The sequence below is a fragment of the Salvelinus fontinalis genome, chromosome 1, assembly GCF_029448725.1.
Source record: "Salvelinus fontinalis isolate EN_2023a chromosome 1, ASM2944872v1, whole genome shotgun sequence".
NCBI classification, from domain to species: domain Eukaryota; kingdom Metazoa; phylum Chordata; class Actinopteri; order Salmoniformes; family Salmonidae; genus Salvelinus; species Salvelinus fontinalis.
The window spans coordinates 93,697,734-93,719,485 of NC_074665.1; the positions used below are offsets into that span (position 1 = coordinate 93,697,734).

The following is a 21,752-nucleotide window of genomic DNA, read 5'->3' on the forward strand; positions in this document are numbered from 1 at the left end:
AACAACAACCTGAAGGAGACGTCTGAGACAGAGACATTATAACAACAACCTGAAGGAGACGTCTGAGACAGAGACATTATAACAACAACCTGAAGGAGACGTCTGAGACAGAGAGACATTATAACAACAACCTGAAGGAGACGTCTGAGACAGAGACATTATAACAACAACCTGAAGGAGACGTCTGAGACATTATAACAACAACCTGAAGGAGACGTCTGAGACATTATAACAACAACCTGAAGGAGACGTCTGAGACAGAGAGACATTATAACAACAACCTGAAGGAGACGTCTGAGACAGAGACATTATAACAACAACCTGAAGGAGACGTCTGAGACAGAGAGACATTATAACAACAACCTGAAGGAGACGTCTGAGACAGAGAGACATTATAACAACAACCTGAAGGAGACGTCTGAGACAGAGACATTATAACAACAACCTGAAGGAGACGTCTGAGACAGAGACATTATAACAACAACCTGAAGGAGACGTCTGAGACAGAGACATTATAACAACAACCTGAAGGAGACGTCTGAGACAGAGAGACATTATAACAACAACCTGAAGGAGACGTCTGAGACAGAGACATTATAACAACAACCTGAAGGAGACGTCTGAGACAGAGACATTATAACAACAACCTGAAGGAGACGTCTGAGACAGAGACATTATAACAACAACCTGAAGGAGACGTCTGAGACAGAGACATTATAACAACAACCTGAAGGAGACGTCTGAGACAGAGACATTATAACAACAACCTGAAGGAGACGTCTGAGACAGAGAGACATTATAACAACAACCTGAAGGAGACGTCTGAGACAGAGACATTATAACAACAACCTGAAGGAGACGTCTGAGACAGAGACATTATAACAACAACCTGAAGGAGACGTCTGAGACAGAGAGACATTATAACAACAACCTGAAGGAGACGTCTGAGACAGAGACATTATAACAACAACCTGAAGGAGACGTCTGAGCAGACATTATAACAACAACCTGAAGGAGACGTCTGAGACAGAGAGACATTATAACAACAACCTGAAGGAGACGTCTGAGACAGAGAGACATTATAACAACAACCTGAAGGAGACGTCTGAGACAGAGAGACATTATAACAACAACCTGAAGGAGACGTCTGAGACAGAGAGACATTATAACAACAACCTGAAGGAGACGTCTGAGACAGAGACATTATAACAACAACCTGAAGGAGACGTCTGAGACAGAGACATTATAACAACAACCTGAAGGAGACGTCTGAGACAGAGAGACATTATAACAACAACCTGAAGGAGACGTCTGAGCAGACATTATAACAACAACCTGAAGGAGACGTCTGAGACAGAGACATTATAACAACAACCTGAAGGAGACGTCTGAGACAGAGACATTATAACAACAACCTGAAGGAGACGTCTGAGACAGAGAGACATTATAACAACAACCTGAAGGAGACGTCTGAGACAGAGACATTATAACAACAACCTGAAGGAGACGTCTGAGACAGAGACATTATAACAACAACCTGAAGGAGACGTCTGAGACAGAGAGACATTATAACAACAACCTGAAGGAGACGTCTGAGACAGAGACATTATAACAACAACCTGAAGGAGACGTCTGGAGACATTATAACAACAACCTGAAGGAGACGTCTGAGACAGAGAGACATTATAACAACAACCTGAAGGAGACGTCTGAGACAGAGAGACATTATAACAACAACCTGAAGGAGACGTCTGAGACAGAGAGACATTATAACAACAACCTGAAGGAGACGTCTGAGACAGAGACATTATAACAACAACCTGAAGGAGACGTCTGAGACAGAGACATTATAACAACAACCTGAAGGAGACGTCTGAGACAGAGACATTATAACAACAACCTGAAGGAGACGTCTGAGACAGAGAGACATTATAACAACAACCTGAAGGAGACGTCTGAGACAGAGACATTATAACAACAACCTGAAGGAGACGTCTGAGACAGAGACATTATAACAACAACCTGAAGGAGACGTCTGAGACAGAGACATTATAACAACAACCTGAAGGAGACGTCTGAGACAGAGAGACATTATAACAACAACCTGAAGGAGACGTCTGAGACAGAGACATTATAACAACAACCTGAAGGAGACGTCTGAGACAGAGAGACATTATAACAACAACCTGAAGGAGACGTCTGAGACAGAGACATTATAACAACAACCTGAAGGAGACGTCTGAGACAGAGAGACATTATAACAACAACCTGAAGGAGACGTCTGAGACAGAGACATTATAACAACAACCTGAAGGAGACGTCTGAGACAGAGACATTATAACAACAACCTGAAGGAGACGTCTGAGACAGAGAGACATTATAACAACAACCTGAAGGAGACGTCTGAGACAGAGACATTATAACAACAACCTGAAGGAGACGTCTGAGACAGAGACATTATAACAACAACCTGAAGGAGACGTCTGAGACAGAGACATTATAACAACAACCTGAAGGAGACGTCTGAGACAGAGAGACATTATAACAACAACCTGAAGGAGACGTCTGAGACAGAGAGACATTATAACAACAACCTGAAGGAGACGTCTGAGACAGAGAGACATTATAACAACAACCTGAAGGAGACGTCTGAGACAGAGACATTATAACAACAACCTGAAGGAGACGTCTGAGACAGAGACATTATAACAACAACCTGAAGGAGACGTCTGAGACAGAGAGACATTATAACAACAACCTGAAGGAGACGTCTGAGACAGAGAGACATTATAACAACAACCTGAAGGAGACGTCTGAGACAGAGACATTATAACAACAACCTGAAGGAGACGTCTGAGACAGAGACATTATAACAACAACCTGAAGGAGACGTCTGAGACAGAGACATTATAACAACAACCTGAAGGAGACGTCTGAGACAGAGACATTATAACAACAACCTGAAGGAGACGTCTGAGACGCATTATAACAACAACCTGAAGGAGACGTCTGAGACAGAGAGACATTATAACAACAACCTGAAGGAGACGTCTGAGACAGAGAGACATTATAACAACAACCTGAAGGAGACGTCTGAGACAGAGACATTATAACAACAACCTGAAGGAGACGTCTGAGACAGAGACATTATAACAACAACCTGAAGGAGACGTCTGAGACAGAGACATTATAACAACAACCTGAAGGAGACGTCTGAGACAGAGAGACATTATAACAACAACCTGAAGGAGACGTCTGAGACAGAGACATTATAACAACAACCTGAAGGAGACGTCTGAGACATTATAACAACAACCTGAAGGAGACGTCTGAGACAGAGAGACATTATAACAACAACCTGAAGGAGACGTCTGAGACAGAGACATTATAACAACAACCTGAAGGAGACGTCTGAGACAGAGAGACATTATAACAACAACCTGAAGGAGACGTCTGAGACAGAGACATTATAACAACAACCTGAAGGAGACGTCTGAGACAGAGAGACATTATAACAACAACCTGAAGGAGACGTCTGAGACAGAGACATTATAACAACAACCTGAAGGAGACGTCTGAGACAGAGACATTATAACAACAACCTGAAGGAGACGTCTGAGACAGAGAGACATTATAACAACAACCTGAAGGAGACGTCTGAGACAGAGAGACATTATAACAACAACCTGAAGGAGACGTCTGAGACAGAGAGACATTATAACAACAACCTGAAGGAGACGTCTGAGACAGAGAGACATTATAACAACAACCTGAAGGAGACGTCTGAGACAGAGAGACATTATAACAACAACCTGAAGGAGACGTCTGAGACAGAGAGACATTATAACAACAACCTGAAGGAGACGTCTGAGACAGAGACATTATAACAACAACCTGAAGGAGACGTCTGAGACATTATAACAACAACCTGAAGGAGACGTCTGAGACAGAGACATTATAACAACAACCTGAAGGAGACGTCTGAGACAGAGACATTATAACAACAACCTGAAGGAGACGTCTGAGACAGAGACATTATAACAACAACCTGAAGGAGACGTCTGAGACAGAGACATTATAACAACAACCTGAAGGAGACGTCTGAGACAGAGACATTATAACAACAACCTGAAGGAGACGTCTGAGACAGAGAGACATTATAACAACAACCTGAAGGAGACGTCTGAGACAGAGAGACATTATAACAACAACCTGAAGGAGACGTCTGAGACAGAGAGACATTATAACAACAACCTGAAGGAGACGTCTGAGACAGAGACATTATAACAACAACCTGAAGGAGACGTCTGAGACAGAGACATTATAACAACAACCTGAAGGAGACGTCTGAGACAGAGACATTATAACAACAACCTGAAGGAGACGTCTGAGACAGAGAGACATTATAACAACAACCTGAAGGAGACGTCTGAGACAGAGAGACATTATAACAACAACCTGAAGGAGACGTCTGAGACAGAGACATTATAACAACAACCTGAAGGAGACGTCTGAGACAGAGAGACATTATAACAACAACCTGAAGGAGACGTCTGAGACAGAGAGACATTATAACAACAACCTGAAGGAGACGTCTGAGACAGAGACATTATAACAACAACCTGAAGGAGACGTCTGAGACAGAGACATTATAACAACAACCTGAAGGAGACGTCTGAGACAGAGAGACATTATAACAACAACCTGAAGGAGACGTCTGAGACAGAGACATTATAACAACAACCTGAAGGAGACGTCTGAGACAGAGAGACATTATAACAACAACCTGAAGGAGACGTCTGAGACAGAGAGACATTATAACAACAACCTGAAGGAGACGTCTGAGACAGAGAGACATTATAACAACAACCTGAAGGAGACGTCTGAGACAGAGAGACATTATAACAACAACCTGAAGGAGACGTCTGAGAGACATTATAACAACAACCTGAAGGAGACGTCTGAGACAGAGAGACATTATAACAACAACCTGAAGGAGACGTCTGAGACAGAGAGACATTATAACAACAACCTGAAGGAGACGTCTGAGACAGAGAGACATTATAACAACAACCTGAAGGAGACGTCTGAGACAGAGAGACATTATAACAACAACCTGAAGGAGACGTCTGAGACAGAGAGACATTATAACAACAACCTGAAGGAGACGTCTGAGACAGAGAGACATTATAACAACAACCTGAAGGAGACGTCTGAGACAGAGAGACATTATAACAACAACCTGAAGGAGACGTCTGAGACAGAGACATTATAACAACAACCTGAAGGAGACGTCTGAGACAGAGACATTATAACAACAACCTGAAGGAGACGTCTGAGACAGAGACATTATAACAACAACCTGAAGGAGACGTCTGAGACAGAGAGACATTATAACAACAACCTGAAGGAGACGTCTGAGACAGAGACATTATAACAACAACCTGAAGGAGACGTCTGAGACAGAGAGACATTATAACAACAACCTGAAGGAGACGTCTGAGACAGAGAGACATTATAACAACAACCTGAAGGAGACGTCTGAGACAGAGACATTATAACAACAACCTGAAGGAGACGTCTGAGACAGAGAGACATTATAACAACAACCTGAAGGAGACGTCTGAGACAGAGACATTATAACAACAACCTGAAGGAGACGTCTGAGACAGAGAGACATTATAACAACAACCTGAAGGAGACGTCTGAGACAGAGAGACATTATAACAACAACCTGAAGGAGACGTCTGAGACAGAGACATTATAACAACAACCTGAAGGAGACGTCTGAGACAGAGACATTATAACAACAACCTGAAGGAGACGTCTGAGACATTATAACAACAACCTGAAGGAGACGTCTGAGACAGAGAGACATTATAACAACAACCTGAAGGAGACGTCTGAGACAGAGAGACATTATAACAACAACCTGAAGGAGACGTCTGAGACAGAGAGACATTATAACAACAACCTGAAGGAGACGTCTGAGACAGAGAGACATTATAACAACAACCTGAAGGAGACGTCTGAGACAGAGAGACATTATAACAACAACCTGAAGGAGACGTCTGAGACAGAGAGACATTATAACAACAACCTGAAGGAGACGTCTGAGACAGAGACATTATAACAACAACCTGAAGGAGACGTCTGAGACAGAGACATTATAACAACAACCTGAAGGAGACGTCTGAGACAGAGACATTATAACAACAACCTGAAGGAGACGTCTGAGACAGAGACATTATAACAACAACCTGAAGGAGACGTCTGAGACAGAGAGACATTATAACAACAACCTGAAGGAGACGTCTGAGACAGAGACATTATAACAACAACCTGAAGGAGACGTCTGAGACAGAGAGACATTATAACAACAACCTGAAGGAGACGTCTGAGACAGAGACATTATAACAACAACCTGAAGGAGACGTCTGAGACAGAGACATTATAACAACAACCTGAAGGAGACGTCTGAGACAGAGACATTATAACAACAACCTGAAGGAGACGTCTGAGACAGAGACATTATAACAACAACCTGAAGGAGACGTCTGAGACAGAGACATTATAACAACAACCTGAAGGAGACGTCTGAGACAGAGACATTATAACAACAACCTGAAGGAGACGTCTGAGACAGAGAGACATTATAACAACAACCTGAAGGAGACGTCTGAGACAGAGAGACATTATAACAACAACCTGAAGGAGACGTCTGAGGACATTATAACAACAACCTGAAGGAGACGTCTGAGACAGAGACATTATAACAACAACCTGAAGGAGACGTCTGAGACAGAGAGACATTATAACAACAACCTGAAGGAGACGTCTGAGACATTATAACAACAACCTGAAGGAGACGTCTGAGACAGAGAGACATTATAACAACAACCTGAAGGAGACGTCTGAGACAGAGACATTATAACAACAACCTGAAGGAGACGTCTGAGACAGAGACATTATAACAACAACCTGAAGGAGACGTCTGAGACAGAGAGACATTATAACAACAACCTGAAGGAGACGTCTGAGACAGAGAGACATTATAACAACAACCTGAAGGAGACGTCTGAGACAGAGAGACATTATAACAACAACCTGAAGGAGACGTCTGAGACAGAGACATTATAACAACAACCTGAAGGAGACGTCTGAGACAGAGACATTATAACAACAACCTGAAGGAGACGTCTGAGACAGAGAGACATTATAACAACAACCTGAAGGAGACGTCTGAGACAGAGACATTATAACAACAACCTGAAGGAGACGTCTGAGACAGAGAGACATTATAACAACAACCTGAAGGAGACGTCTGAGACAGAGACATTATAACAACAACCTGAAGGAGACGTCTGAGACAGAGACATTATAACAACAACCTGAAGGAGACGTCTGAGACAGAGAGACATTATAACAACAACCTGAAGGAGACGTCTGAGACAGAGACATTATAACAACAACCTGAAGGAGACGTCTGAGACAGAGAGACATTATAACAACAACCTGAAGGAGACGTCTGAGACAGAGAGACATTATAACAACAACCTGAAGGAGACGTCTGAGACAGAGACATTATAACAACAACCTGAAGGAGACGTCTGAGACAGAGAGACATTATAACAACAACCTGAAGGAGACGTCTGAGACAGAGACATTATAACAACAACCTGAAGGAGACGTCTGAGACAGAGAGACATTATAACAACAACCTGAAGGAGACGTCTGAGACATTATAACAACAACCTGAAGGAGACGTCTGAGACAGAGAGACATTATAACAACAACCTGAAGGAGACGTCTGAGACAGAGAGACATTATAACAACAACCTGAAGGAGACGTCTGAGACAGAGACATTATAACAACAACCTGAAGGAGACGTCTGAGACAGAGAGACATTATAACAACAACCTGAAGGAGACGTCTGAGACAGAGACATTATAACAACAACCTGAAGGAGACGTCTGAGACAGAGAGACATTATAACAACAACCTGAAGGAGACGTCTGAGACAGAGAGACATTATAACAACAACCTGAAGGAGACGTCTGAGACAGAGACATTATAACAACAACCTGAAGGAGACGTCTGAGACAGAGACATTATAACAACAACCTGAAGGAGACGTCTGAGACAGAGAGACATTATAACAACAACCTGAAGGAGACGTCTGAGACAGAGACATTATAACAACAACCTGAAGGAGACGTCTGAGACAGAGAGACATTATAACAACAACCTGAAGGAGACGTCTGAGACAGAGACATTATAACAACAACCTGAAGGAGACGTCTGAGACAGAGACATTATAACAACAACCTGAAGGAGACGTCTGAGACAGAGAGACATTATAACAACAACCTGAAGGAGACGTCTGAGACAGAGACATTATAACAACAACCTGAAGGAGACGTCTGAGACAGAGAGACATTATAACAACAACCTGAAGGAGACGTCTGAGACAGAGAGACATTATAACAACAACCTGAAGGAGACGTCTGAGACAGAGAGACATTATAACAACAACCTGAAGGAGACGTCTGAGACAGAGACATTATAACAACAACCTGAAGGAGACGTCTGAGACAGAGACATTATAACAACAACCTGAAGGAGACGTCTGAGACAGAGACATTATAACAACAACCTGAAGGAGACGTCTGAGACAGAGAGACATTATAACAACAACCTGAAGGTGACGTCTGAGACAGAGACATTATAACAACAACCTGAAGGAGACGTCTGAGACAGAGAGACATTATAACAACAACCTGAAGGAGACGTCTGAGACAGAGAGACATTATAACAACAACCTGAAGGAGACGTCTGAGACAGAGAGACATTATAACAACAACCTGAAGGAGACGTCTGAGACAGAGACATTATAACAACAACCTGAAGGAGACGTCTGAGACAGAGAGACATTATAACAACAACCTGAAGGAGACGTCTGAGACAGAGACATTATAACAACAACCTGAAGGAGACGTCTGAGACAGAGACATTATAACAACAACCTGAAGGAGACGTCTGAGACAGAGACATTATAACAACAACCTGAAGGAGACGTCTGAGACAGAGACATTATAACAACAACCTGAAGGAGACGTCTGAGACAGAGAGACATTATAACAACCTGAAGGAGACGTCTGAGACAGAGAGACATTATAACAACAACCTGAAGGAGACGTCTGAGACAGAGACATTATAACAACAACCTGAAGGAGACGTCTGAGACAGAGACATTATAACAACAACCTGAAGGAGACGTCTGAGACAGAGAGACATTATAACAACAACCTGAAGGAGACGTCTGAGACAGAGACATTATAACAACAACCTGAAGGAGACGTCTGAGACAGAGAGACATTATAACAACAACCTGAAGGAGACGTCTGAGACAGAGACATTATAACAACAACCTGAAGGAGACGTCTGAGACAGAGACATTATAACAACAACCTGAAGGAGACGTCTGAGACAGAGACATTATAACAACAACCTGAAGGAGACGTCTGAGACAGAGAGACATTATAACAACAACCTGAAGGTGACGTCTGAGACATTATAACAACAACCTGAAGGAGACGTCTGAGACAGAGACATTATAACAACAACCTGAAGGAGACGTCTGAGACATTATAACAACAACCTGAAGGAGACGTCTGAGACAGAGAGACATTATAACAACAACCTGAAGGAGACGTCTGAGACAGAGAGACATTATAACAACAACCTGAAGGAGACGTCTGAGACAGAGAGACATTATAACAACAACCTGAAGGAGACGTCTGAGACAGAGAGACATTATAACAACAACCTGAAGGAGACGTCTGAGACAGAGACATTATAACAACAACCTGAAGGAGACGTCTGAGACAGAGAGACATTATAACAACAACCTGAAGGAGACGTCTGAGACAGAGACATTATAACAACAACCTGAAGGAGACGTCTGAGACAGAGACATTATAACAACAACCTGAAGGAGACGTCTGAGACAGAGAGACATTATAACAACAACCTGAAGGAGACGTCTGAGACATTATAACAACAACCTGAAGGAGACGTCTGAGACAGAGACATTATAACAACAACCTGAAGGAGACGTCTGAGACAGAGACATTATAACAACAACCTGAAGGAGACGTCTGAGACAGAGACATTATAACAACAACCTGAAGGAGACGTCTGAGACAGAGACATTATAACAACAACCTGAAGGAGACGTCTGAGACAGAGAGACATTATAACAACAACCTGAAGGAGACGTCTGAGACAGAGACATTATAACAACAACCTGAAGGAGACGTCTGAGACAGAGACATTATAACAACAACCTGAAGGAGACGTCTGAGACAGAGACATTATAACAACAACCTGAAGGTGACGTCTGAGACAGAGAGACATTATAACAACAACCTGAAGGAGACGTCTGAGACAGAGAGACATTATAACAACAACCTGAAGGAGACGTCTGAGACAGAGAGACATTATAACAACAACCTGAAGGAGACGTCTGAGACAGAGACATTATAACAACAACCTGAAGGAGACGTCTGAGACAGAGACATTATAACAACAACCTGAAGGAGACGTCTGAGACAGAGAGACATTATAACAACAACCTGAAGGAGACGTCTGAGACAGAGAGACATTATAACAACAACCTGAAGGAGACGTCTGAGACAGAGAGACATTATAACAACAACCTGAAGGAGACGTCTGAGACAGAGACATTATAACAACAACCTGAAGGAGACGTCTGAGACAGAGAGACATTATAACAACAACCTGAAGGAGACGTCTGAGACAGAGAGACATTATAACAACAACCTGAAGGTGACGTCTGAGACAGAGACATTATAACAACAACCTGAAGGTGACGTCTGAGACAGAGAGACATTATAACATCAACCTGAAGGAGACGTCTGAGACAGAGACATTATAACAACAACCTGAAGGAGACGTCTGAGACAGAGACATTATAACAACAACCTGAAGGAGACGTCTGAGACAGAGACATTATAACAACAACCTGAAGGAGACGTCTGAGACAGAGAGACATTATAACAACAACCTGAAGGAGACGTCTGAGACAGAGACATTATAACAACAACCTGAAGGAGACGTCTGAGACAGAGACATTATAACAACAACCTGAAGGTGACGTCTGAGACAGAGACATTATAACAACAACCTGAAGGAGACGTCTGAGACAGAGACATTATAACAACAACCTGAAGGAGACGTCTGAGACAGAGACATTATAACAACAACCTGAAGGAGACGTCTGAGACAGAGAGACATTATAACAACAACCTGAAGGAGACGTCTGAGACAGAGACATTATAACAACAACCTGAAGGAGACGTCTGAGACAGAGAGACATTATAACAACAACCTGAAGGAGACGTCTGAGACAGAGAGACATTATAACAACAACCTGAAGGAGACGTCTGAGACAGAGAGACATTATAACAACAACCTGAAGGAGACGTCTGAGACAGAGAGACATTATAACAACAACCTGAAGGAGACGTCTGAGACAGAGAGACATTATAACAACAACCTGAAGGAGACGTCTGAGACAGAGAGACATTATAACAACAACCTGAAGGAGACGTCTGAGACAGAGAGACATTATAACAACAACCTGAAGGAGACGTCTGAGACAGAGACATTATAACAACAACCTGAAGGAGACGTCTGAGACATTATAACAACAACCTGAAGGAGACGTCTGAGACAGAGACATTATAACAACAACCTGAAGGAGACGTCTGAGACAGAGACATTATAACAACAACCTGAAGGAGACGTCTGAGACAGAGAGACATTATAACAACAACCTGAAGGAGACGTCTGAGACAGAGAGACATTATAACAACAACCTGAAGGAGACGTCTGAGACAGAGACATTATAACAACAACCTGAAGGAGACGTCTGAGACAGAGACATTATAACAACAACCTGAAGGAGACGTCTGAGACAGAGAGACATTATAACAACAACCTGAAGGAGACGTCTGAGACAGAGAGACATTATAACAACAACCTGAAGGAGACGTCTGAGACAGAGAGACATTATAACAACAACCTGAAGGAGACGTCTGAGACATTATAACAACAACCTGAAGGAGACGTCTGAGACAGAGAGACATTATAACAACAACCTGAAGGAGACGTCTGAGACAGAGAGACATTATAACAACAACCTGAAGGAGACGTCTGAGACAGAGAGACATTATAACAACAACCTGAAGGAGACGTCTGAGACAGAGACATTATAACAACAACCTGAAGGAGACGTCTGAGACAGAGACATTATAACAACAACCTGAAGGAGACGTCTGAGACAGAGAGACATTATAACAACAACCTGAAGGAGACGTCTGAGACAGAGAGACATTGTAACAACAACCTGAAGGAGACGTCTGAGACAGAGAGACATTATAACAACAACCTGAAGGAGACGTCTGAGACAGAGACATTATAACAACAACCTGAAGGAGACGTCTGAGACAGAGACATTATAACAACAACCTGAAGGTGACGTCTGAGACAGAGACATTATAACAACAACCTGAAGGAGACGTCTGAGACAGAGACATTATAACAACAACCTGAAGGAGACGTCTGAGACAGAGAGACATTATAACAACAACCTGAAGGAGACGTCTGAGACAGAGACATTATAACAACAACCTGAAGGAGACGTCTGAGACAGAGAGACATTATAACAACAACCTGAAGGAGACGTCTGAGACATTATAACAACAACCTGAAGGAGACGTCTGAGACAGAGACATTATAACAACAACCTGAAGGTGACGTCTGAGACAGAGAGACATTATAACAACAACCTGAAGGAGACGTCTGAGACAGAGACATTATAACGTTGATCTATGATGCAGCATGGTTCACCTGTAAAGGTGTTCTTGTTGAGACACTCCTTGATGCGGTTGGATTTCCTGACGTGGAAGGCCTTGGTGATCTCCTGGTTCATGAAGCCCTCGTGGTTCATGATGTTCTCCACCATCATCCTCAGGTCAAACACCTCCAGGACCTCCGCGATCTGGGCGATCTTCATCAGATCCCGCTCCTCTTCATCCAGCTCCCCGGTGTAGAGGAACCTCAACACGGCACTGAACGGACCCAGCTGGATGGAATAGTCCATCTTCACCACCGTCATGTGAGCCGGGGAGCCCGTCACAGGGTTGGTCACGCTCTCCTTGTGGATGCTGTAGAAGGCCTTGCTCCAGGAGGCCAAGGACAGCTTGGTGCGCCGGTGCTTACCAGAGAAGCTCATCATCTTCAGGGTGCCGTCGCTCTTCGAGGCCCGGAGGGAGCAGGGGGAGAGGTTGGGGAGCACGGCCACGTCCTCCTCTGTATCCAGACTGAGGGTCCTGAGGAGAGAGTCCCGGGCATGCCGCTCCGTCACCACCAGGCACTGGGACTCGTCACTGAAGTCCATCTGGAAACAAATCACATTTATAACGTTTTTATGTCACAAAGTGCTCTACAGAAACCCAGACGGAAACCACAGAGAGCAAACAATGCAGAGGCAGAAGCACAGTGGCTAGGAATAAAAACCTAGAAGGAAGGAACCTAGAGAGGAACCAGGCAAAGAGACACTACCTGGAACAGGTCATAAAACTTGGAGGAGGAGGTGGAGAGGTAGATCTTGTGGGCGAAGATGTGGATGTTGTCCTGGAGGATGAACATGACGTCAGCACACAGAGGACTGTCCAATAGGAGGCCAGGACCCTCCCTGTTGTTGATGACACACTCTGGAATCTTGATGAGAGGGGGCGGTGCTTTGGGCGGCAGGAAGGGCGCCTGGAGGAGTGGCTTCTGGACCTTCCGGAGGTGGGACTTCCAGAACTGCAGGTGTCGACGAGAGATGAGCGCGGCTCGAATGGCATTGTCGAAGATGTCCTTGATGCCAAACTGGTCGAACACGCTGGTCTCATAGTAGGAGATGCCCAGCTCCTTGGCCACCTCCCGGCCACTTTCTGGAGGAAGGATGTCTCCTGGCTTTATAGGTCTGGTGGGGGGGGAATAAGAGCTATTCTCAATACTAAGTCATTATTTATTAAATGTATGTAAACCGGTTTGCTTAAAAGAATAAAATGTCAGTAGTTACAGCACATAGTTTCAACTAACACTAAAATGTATAGATCTAGTCAATCAAAACCAGCCACATGGTGACGTAATGCTGATTCTATACCTGGCTAGTAGCCTCCTGGCCCTGTTTACGGCCACATAGTGACGTAATGCTGATTCTATACCTGGCTAGTGGCCTCCTGGCCCTGTTGACAGCCACATGGTGACGTAATGCTGATTTTATACCTGGCTAGTGGCCTCCTGGCCCTGTTGACGGCCACATGGTGACGTAATGCTGATTCTGTACCTGGCTAGTGGCCTCCTGGCCCTGTTGACAGCCACATGGTGACGTAATGCTGATTCTATACCTGGCTAGTGGCCTCCTGGCCCTGTTGACAGCCACATGGTGACGTAATGCTGATTCTATACCTTCCTAGTGGCCTCCTGGCCCTGTTGACAGCCACATGGTGACGTAATGCTGATTCTATACCTGGCTAGTGGCCTCCTGGCCCTGTTGACGGCCACATGGTGACGTAATGCTGATTCTATACCTGGCTAGTGGCCTCCTGGCCCTGTTGACAGCCACATGGTGACGTAATGCTGATTCTATACCTGGCTAGTGGCCTCCTGGCCCTGTTGACAGCCACATGGTGACGTAATGCTGATTCTATACCTGGCTAGTGGCCTCCTGGCCATGTTGACAGCCACATGGTGACGTAATGCTGATTCTATACCTGGCTAGTGGCCTGCTGGCCCTGTTGACAGCCACATGGTGACGTAATGCTGATTCTATACCTGGCTAGTGGCCTCCTGGCCCTGTTGACAGCCACATGGTGACGTAATGCTGATTCTATACCTGGCTAGTGGCCTCCTGGCCCTGTTGACGGCCACATGGTGACGTAATGCTGATTCTATACCTGGCTAGTGGCCTCCTGGCCCTGTTGACAGCCACATGGTGACGTAATGCTGATTCTATACCTGGCTAGTGGCCTCCTGGCCATGTTGACAGCCACATGGTGACGTAATGCTGATTCTATACCTGGCTAGTGGCCTCCTGGCCATGTTGACAGCCACATGGTGACGTAATGCTGATTCTATACCTGGCTAGTGACCTCCTGGCCCTGTTGACAGCCACATGGTGACGTAATGCTGATTCTATACCTGGCTAGTGGCCTCCTGGCCCTGTTGACGGCCACATGGTGACGTAATGCTGATTCTATACCTGGCTAGTGGCCTCCTGGCCCTGTTGACGGCCACATGGTGACGTAATGCTGATTCTATACCTGGCTAGTGGCCTCCTGGCCCTGTTGACGGCCACATGGTGACGTAATGCTGATTCTATACCTGGCTAGTGGCCTCCTGGCCCTGTTGACGGCCACATGGTGACGTAATGCTGATTCTATACCTGGCTAGTGGCCTCCTGGCCCTGTTGACGGCCACATGGTGACGTAATGCTGATTCTATACCTGGCTAGTGGCCTCCTGGCCCTGTTGACGGCCACATGGTGACGTAATGCTGATTCTATACCTGGCTAGTGGCCTCCTGGCCCTGTTGACGGCCACATGGTGACGTAATGCTGATTCTATACCTGGCTAGTGGCCTCCTGGCCCTGTTGACGGCCACATGGTGACGTAATGCTGATTCTATACCTGGCTAGTGGCCTCCTGGCCCTGTTGACGGCCACATGGTGACGTAATGCTGATTCTATACCTGGCTAGTGGCCTCCTGGCCCTGTTGACGGCCACATGGTGACGTAATGCTGATTCTATACCTGGCTAGTGGCCTCCTGGCCCTGTTGACAGCCACATGGTGACGTAATGCTGATTCTATACCTGGCTAGTGGCCTCCTGGCCATGTTGACAGCCACATGGTGACGTAATGCTGATTCTATACCTGGCTAGTGGCCTCCTGGCCATGTTGACAGCCACATGGTGACGTAATGCTGATTCTATACCTGGCTAGTGACCTCCTGGCCCTGTTGACAGCTACATGGTGACGTAATGCTGATTCTATACCTGGCTAGTGGCCTCCTGGCCCTGTTGACAGCTACATGGTGACGTAATGCTGATTCTATACCTGGCTAGTGGCCTCCTGGCCCTGTTGACAGCCACATGGTGACGTAATGCTGATTCTATACCTGGCTAGTGGCCTCCTGGCCCTGTTGACAGCCACATGGTGACGTAATGCTGATTCTATACCTGGCTAGTGGCCTCCTGGCCCTGTTGACGGCCACATGGTGACGTAATGCTGATTCTATACCTGGCTAGTGGCCTCCTGGCCCTGGTGACAGCCACATGGTGACGTAATGCTGATTCTATACCTGGCTAGTGGCCTCCTGGCCCTGTTGACGGCCACATGGTGACGTAATGCTGATTCTATACCTGGCTAGTGGCCTCCTGGCCCTGTTGACGGCCACATGGTGACGTAATGCTGATTCTATACCTGGCTAGTGGCCTCCTGGCCCTGTTGACGGCCACATGGTGACGTAATGCTGATTCTATACCTGGCTAGTGGCCTCCTGGCCCTGTTGACGGCCACATGGTGACGTAATGCTGATTCTATACCTGGCTAGTGGCCTCCTGGCCCTGTTGACGGCCACATGGTGACGTAATGCTGATTCTATACCTGGCTAGTGGCCTCCTGGCCCTGTTGACGGCCACATGGTGACGTAATGCTGATTCTATACCTGGCTAGTGGCCTCCTGGCCCTGTTGACAGCCACATGGTGACGTAATGCTGATTCTATACCTGGCTAGTGGCCTCCTGGCCCTGTTGACGGCCACATGGTGACGTAATGCTGATTCTATACCTGGCTAGTGGCCTCCTGGCCCTGTTGACGGCCACATGGTGACGTAATGCTGATTCTATACCTGGCTAGTGGCCTCCTGGCCCTGTTGACGGCCACATGGTGACGTAATGCTGATTCTATACCTGGCTAGTGGCCTCCTGGCCCTGTTGACAGCCACATGGTGACGTAATGCTGATTCTATACCTGGCTAGTGGCCTCCTGGCCCTGTTGACAGCCACATGGTGACGTAATGCTGATTCTATACCTGGCTAGTGGCCTCCTGGCCCTGTTGAAGGCCACATGGTGACGTAATGCTGATTCTATACCTTGCTAGTGGCCTCCTGGCCCTGTTGACGGCCACATGGTGACGTAATGCTGATTCTATACCTGGCTAGTGGCCTCCTGGCCCTGTTGACGGCCACATGGGGACGTAATGCTGATTCTATACCTGGCTAGTGGCCTCCTGGCCCTGTTGACAGCCACATGGTGACGTAATGCTGATTATATACCTGGCTAGTGGCCTCCTGGCCCTGTTGAAGGCCACATGGTGACGTAATGCTGATTCTATACCTGGCTAGTGGCCTCCTGGCCCTGTTGCCGGCCACATGGTGACGTAATGCTGATTCTATACCTGGCTAGTGGCCTCCTGGCCCTGTTGACAGCCACATGGTGACGTAATGCTGATTCTATACCTGGCTAGTGGCCTCCTGGCCCTGTTGACAGCCACATGGTGACGTAATGCTGATTCTATACCTGGCTAGTGGCCTCCTGGCCCTGTTGACGGCCACATGATGACGTAATGCTGATTCTATACCTGGCTAGTGGCCTCCTGGCCCTGTTGACAGCCACATGGTGACGTAATGCTGATTCTATACCTGGCTAGTGGCTTCCTGGCCCTGTTGACGGCCACATGGTGACGTAATGCTGATTCTATACCTGGCTAGTGGCCTCCTGGCCCTGTTGACGGCCACATGGTGACGTAATGCTGATTCTATACCTGGCTAGTGGCCTCCTGGCCCTGTTGACAGCCACATGGGGACGTAATGCTGATTCTATACCTGGCTAGTGGCCTCCTGGCCCTGTTGACAGCCACATGGTGACGTAATGCTGATTCTATACCTGGCTAGTGGCCTCCTGGCCCTGTTGACGGCCACATGGTGACGTAATGCTGATTCTATACCTGGCTAGTGGCCTCCTGGCCCTGTTGACGGCCACATGGTGACGTAATGCTGATTCTATACCTGGCTAGTGGCCTCCTGGCCCTGTTGACAGCCACATGGTGACGTAATGCTGATTCTATACCTGGCTAGTGGCCTCCTGGCCCTGTTGACGGCCACATGGTGACGTAATGCTGATTCTATACCTGGCTAGTGGCCTCCTGGCCCTGTTGACAGCCTCCAGATCAGCGTAGCGCAGGTCCAGCTGACAACCCACCAGGATGACAGGCGTCCTGGGACAGAAGTGCTTGATCTCCATGTGCCACATGGTCTTGACGTGATGCAGAGAGTTGGGGTTGGCGATGGAGAAACACAGCACAACCACGTCTGACCTGGAGAGAACAGACAGGAGCCAGAAAGACACACCAGATAATCAGCGGCAGAAAGACACACCAGGTAATCAGAGGCAGAAAGACACACCAGGTAATCAGAGTCAGAAAGACACACCAGATAATCAGAGGCAGAAAGACACACCAGGTAATCAGAGGCAGAAAGACACACCAGGTAATCAGAGGCAGAAAGACACACCAGATAATCAGAGTCAGAAAGACACACCAGATAATCAGAGGCAGAAAGACACACCAGATAATCAGAGGCAGAAAGACACACCAGATAATCAGAGTCAGAAAGACACACCAGGTAATCAGAGGCAGAAAGACACACCAGCTCACATAAATAAAGGAAACTTTTTTTTATTTATTAACTAGGCAAGTCAGTTAAGAACAACTTCTTATTTACAACGATGCCCTATCGGGGACCAGTGGGTTAACTGCCTTGTTCACATCCCTACCCATCCCATTCGTACCCATCCTTACCCATCCCATCCTTACCCATCCCATCCTTACCCATCCCATCCCATCCTTACCCGTCCCATCCCATCCCATCCTTACCCATCCCATCCTTACCCATCCTTACCCATCCCATCCTTACCCATCCTTACCCATCCCATCCTTACCCATCCTTACCCGTCCCATCCTTACCCGTCCCATCCTTACCCGTCCCGTCCCATCCTTACCCGTCCCATCCTTACCCGTCCCATCCTTACCCGTCCCATCCTTACCCGTCCCATCCTTACCCGTCCCACCCCATCCCGTCCCACCCCATCCCGTCCCACCCCATCCCGTCCCACCCCATCCCGTCCCACCCCATCCCGTCCCACCCCATCCCGTCCCATCCTTACCCGTCCCATCCTTACCCGTCCCATCCTTACCCGTCCCATCCTTACCCGTCCCATCCTTACCCGTCCCATCCTTACCCGTCCCATCCTTACCCGTCCCATCCTTACCCGTCCCATCCTTACCCGTCCCATCCTTACCCGTCCCATCCTTACCCATCCTTACCCGTCCCATCCTTACCCGTCCCATCCTTACCCGTCCCATCCTTACCCGTCCCATCCTTACCCGTCCCATCCTTACCCGTCCCATCCTTACCCGTCCCATCCTTACCCGTCCCATCCTTACCCGTCCCATCCTTACCCATCCCATCCTTACCCATCCCATCCTTACCCATCCCATCCTTACCCATCCCATCCTTACCCATCCAATCCTTACCCATCCTTACCCATCCCATCCTTACCCGTCCCATCCCCAGTCCCATCCCCATCCCCATCCCCAGTCCCATCCCCAGTCCCCATCCCCCATCCCCAGTCCCCAGTCCCAGCCCCAGTCCCATCCCCAGTCCCATCCCCAGTCCCAGCCCCAGCCCCCAGTCCCCATCCCCAGTCCCATCCCCAGCCCCAGCCCCCAGTCCCATCCCCAGCCCCAGCCCCCAGTCCCCCATCCCCAGTCCCCGTCCCCAGCCCCCGTCCCCAGCCCCAGTCTTACCTTCCGTATGCGAAGCGTCTGTCTTTATGATGATCTCCGAAGGTGTCCCACAGCCTGAGAGACACACTGACCTCATCCACCACATCCCTGGAGCGCTCCAACACCTACAGAGACACATATTAATGGCAGGCGGGGCTGTTTGGTGACAGGCGGGGCTGTTTGGTGACAGGCGGGGCTGTTTGATGGCAGGCGGGGCTGTTTGATGGCAGGCGGGGCTGTTTGATGGCAGGCGGGGCTGTTTGATGGCAGGCGGGGCTGTTTGGTGGCAGGCGGGGCTGTTTGATGGCAGGCGGGGCTGTTTGATGGCAGGTGGGGCTGTTTGAGGACAGGCGGGGATGGCGGGGCTGTTTTATGGCAGGCGGGGCTGTTTGATGGCAGGCGGGGCTGGCGGGGCTGTTTGATGGCAGGCGGGGATGGCGGGGCTGTTTGATGGCAGGCGAGGCTGTTTGATGGCAGGCGGGGCTGTTTGATGGCAGGCGGGGCTGTTTGATGGCAGGCGGGGCTGTTTGATGGCAGGCGGGGCTGTTTGATGGCAGGCGGGGATGGCGGGGCTGTTTGATGGCAGGCGGGGCTGTTTGATGGCAGGCGGGGATGGCGGGGCTGTTTGATGGCAGGCGAGGCTGTTTGATGGCAGGCGGGGCTGTTTGATGGCAGGCGGGGCTGTTTGATGGCAGGCGGGGCTGTTTGATGGCAGGCGGGGCTGTTTGATGGCAGGCGGGGCTGTTTGATGGCAGGCGGGGCTGTTTGATGGCAGGCGGGGCAGGCGGGGCTGTTTGGTGACAGGCGGGGATGGCGGGGCTGTTTGGTGACAGGCGGGGCTGGCGGGGCTGTTTGATGGCAGGCGGGGCTGGCGGGGCTGTTTGATGGCAGGCGAGGCTGTTTGGTGACAGGCGGGGCTGTTTGATGGCAGGCGGGGCTGGCGGGGCTGTTTGGTGACAGGCGGGGCTGTTTGATGGCAGGCGGGGCTGTTTGATGGCAGGCGGGGCTGTTTGATGGCAGGCGGGGCTGTTTGGTGACTGGCGGGGCTGTTTGGTGGCAGGCGGGGCTGTTTGGTGGCAGGCGGGGCTGTTTGGTGGCAGGCGGGGCTGTTTGGTGGCAGGCGGGGCTGTTTGGTGGCAGGCGGGGCTGTTTGGTGGCAGGCGGGGCTGTTTGATGGCAGGCGGGGCTGTTTGATGGCAGGCGGGGCTGTTTGATGGCAGGCGGGGCTGTTTGGTGGCAGGCGGGGCTGTTTGGTGACAGGCGGGGCTGTTTGATGGCAGGTGGGGGTGGCGGGGCTGTTTGATGGCAGGCGGGGCTGTTTGATGGCAGGCGGGGCTGTTTGATGGCAGGCGGGGCTGTTTGATGACAGGCGGGGCTGGCGGGGCTGTTTGATGACGGGCGGGGCTGTTTGGTGACGGGCGGGGCTGTTTGGTGACGGGCGGGGCTGTTTGGTGACGGGCGGGGCTGTTTGGTGACGGGCGGGGCTGTTTGGTGACGGGCGGGGCTGTTTGGTGACGGGCGGGGCTGTTTGGTGACGGGCGGGGCTGTTTGGTGACGGGCGGGGCTGTTTGGTGACGGGCGGGGCTGTTTGGTGACGGGCGGGGCTGTTTGGTGACGGGCGGGGCTGTTTGGTGGCGGGCGGGGCTGTTTGGTGGCGGGCGGGGCTGTTTGGTGGCGGGCGGGGCTGTTTGGTGGCGGGCGGGGCTGTTTGGTGGCGGGCGGGGCTGTTTGATGGCAGGCGGGGCTGTTTGATGGCAGGCGGGGCTGTTTGATGGCAGGCGGGGCAGGCGGGGATGTTTGATGGCAGGCGGGGCTGGCGGGGCTGGC

The 21,752-nt window shown here is 48.5% G+C and overlaps 1 protein-coding gene across 5 annotated transcripts in view; it reads right to left on the minus strand.

The window, feature by feature from the left end:
* The window catches only part of rhobtb1 (Rho related BTB domain containing 1), an 89,910-nt gene that overhangs the window by 52,932 nt on the left and 15,226 nt on the right, over window positions 1-21,752 (minus strand). For 4 of the 5 annotated variants that reach the window (XR_008761038.1, XM_055936532.1, XM_055936524.1 and 1 more), the window contains 4 exons: window positions 19,947-20,050; window positions 18,270-18,455; window positions 13,652-14,060; window positions 12,938-13,487 (listed from right to left, as the gene is read on the minus strand). Coding sequence is in view for 4 of the 5 variants with exons in the window: in XM_055936532.1 (XP_055792507.1) it covers window positions 12,938-13,487; window positions 13,652-14,060; window positions 18,270-18,455; window positions 19,947-20,050 (1,249 nt within the window). In the remaining variant the exon portion in view is untranslated. Of the gene's footprint in view, window positions 1-11,170; window positions 11,184-12,937; window positions 13,488-13,651; window positions 14,061-18,269; window positions 18,456-19,946; window positions 20,051-21,752 lie in introns of all 5 variants that reach the window. The other variant, XM_055936544.1, reaches the window with a different exon arrangement.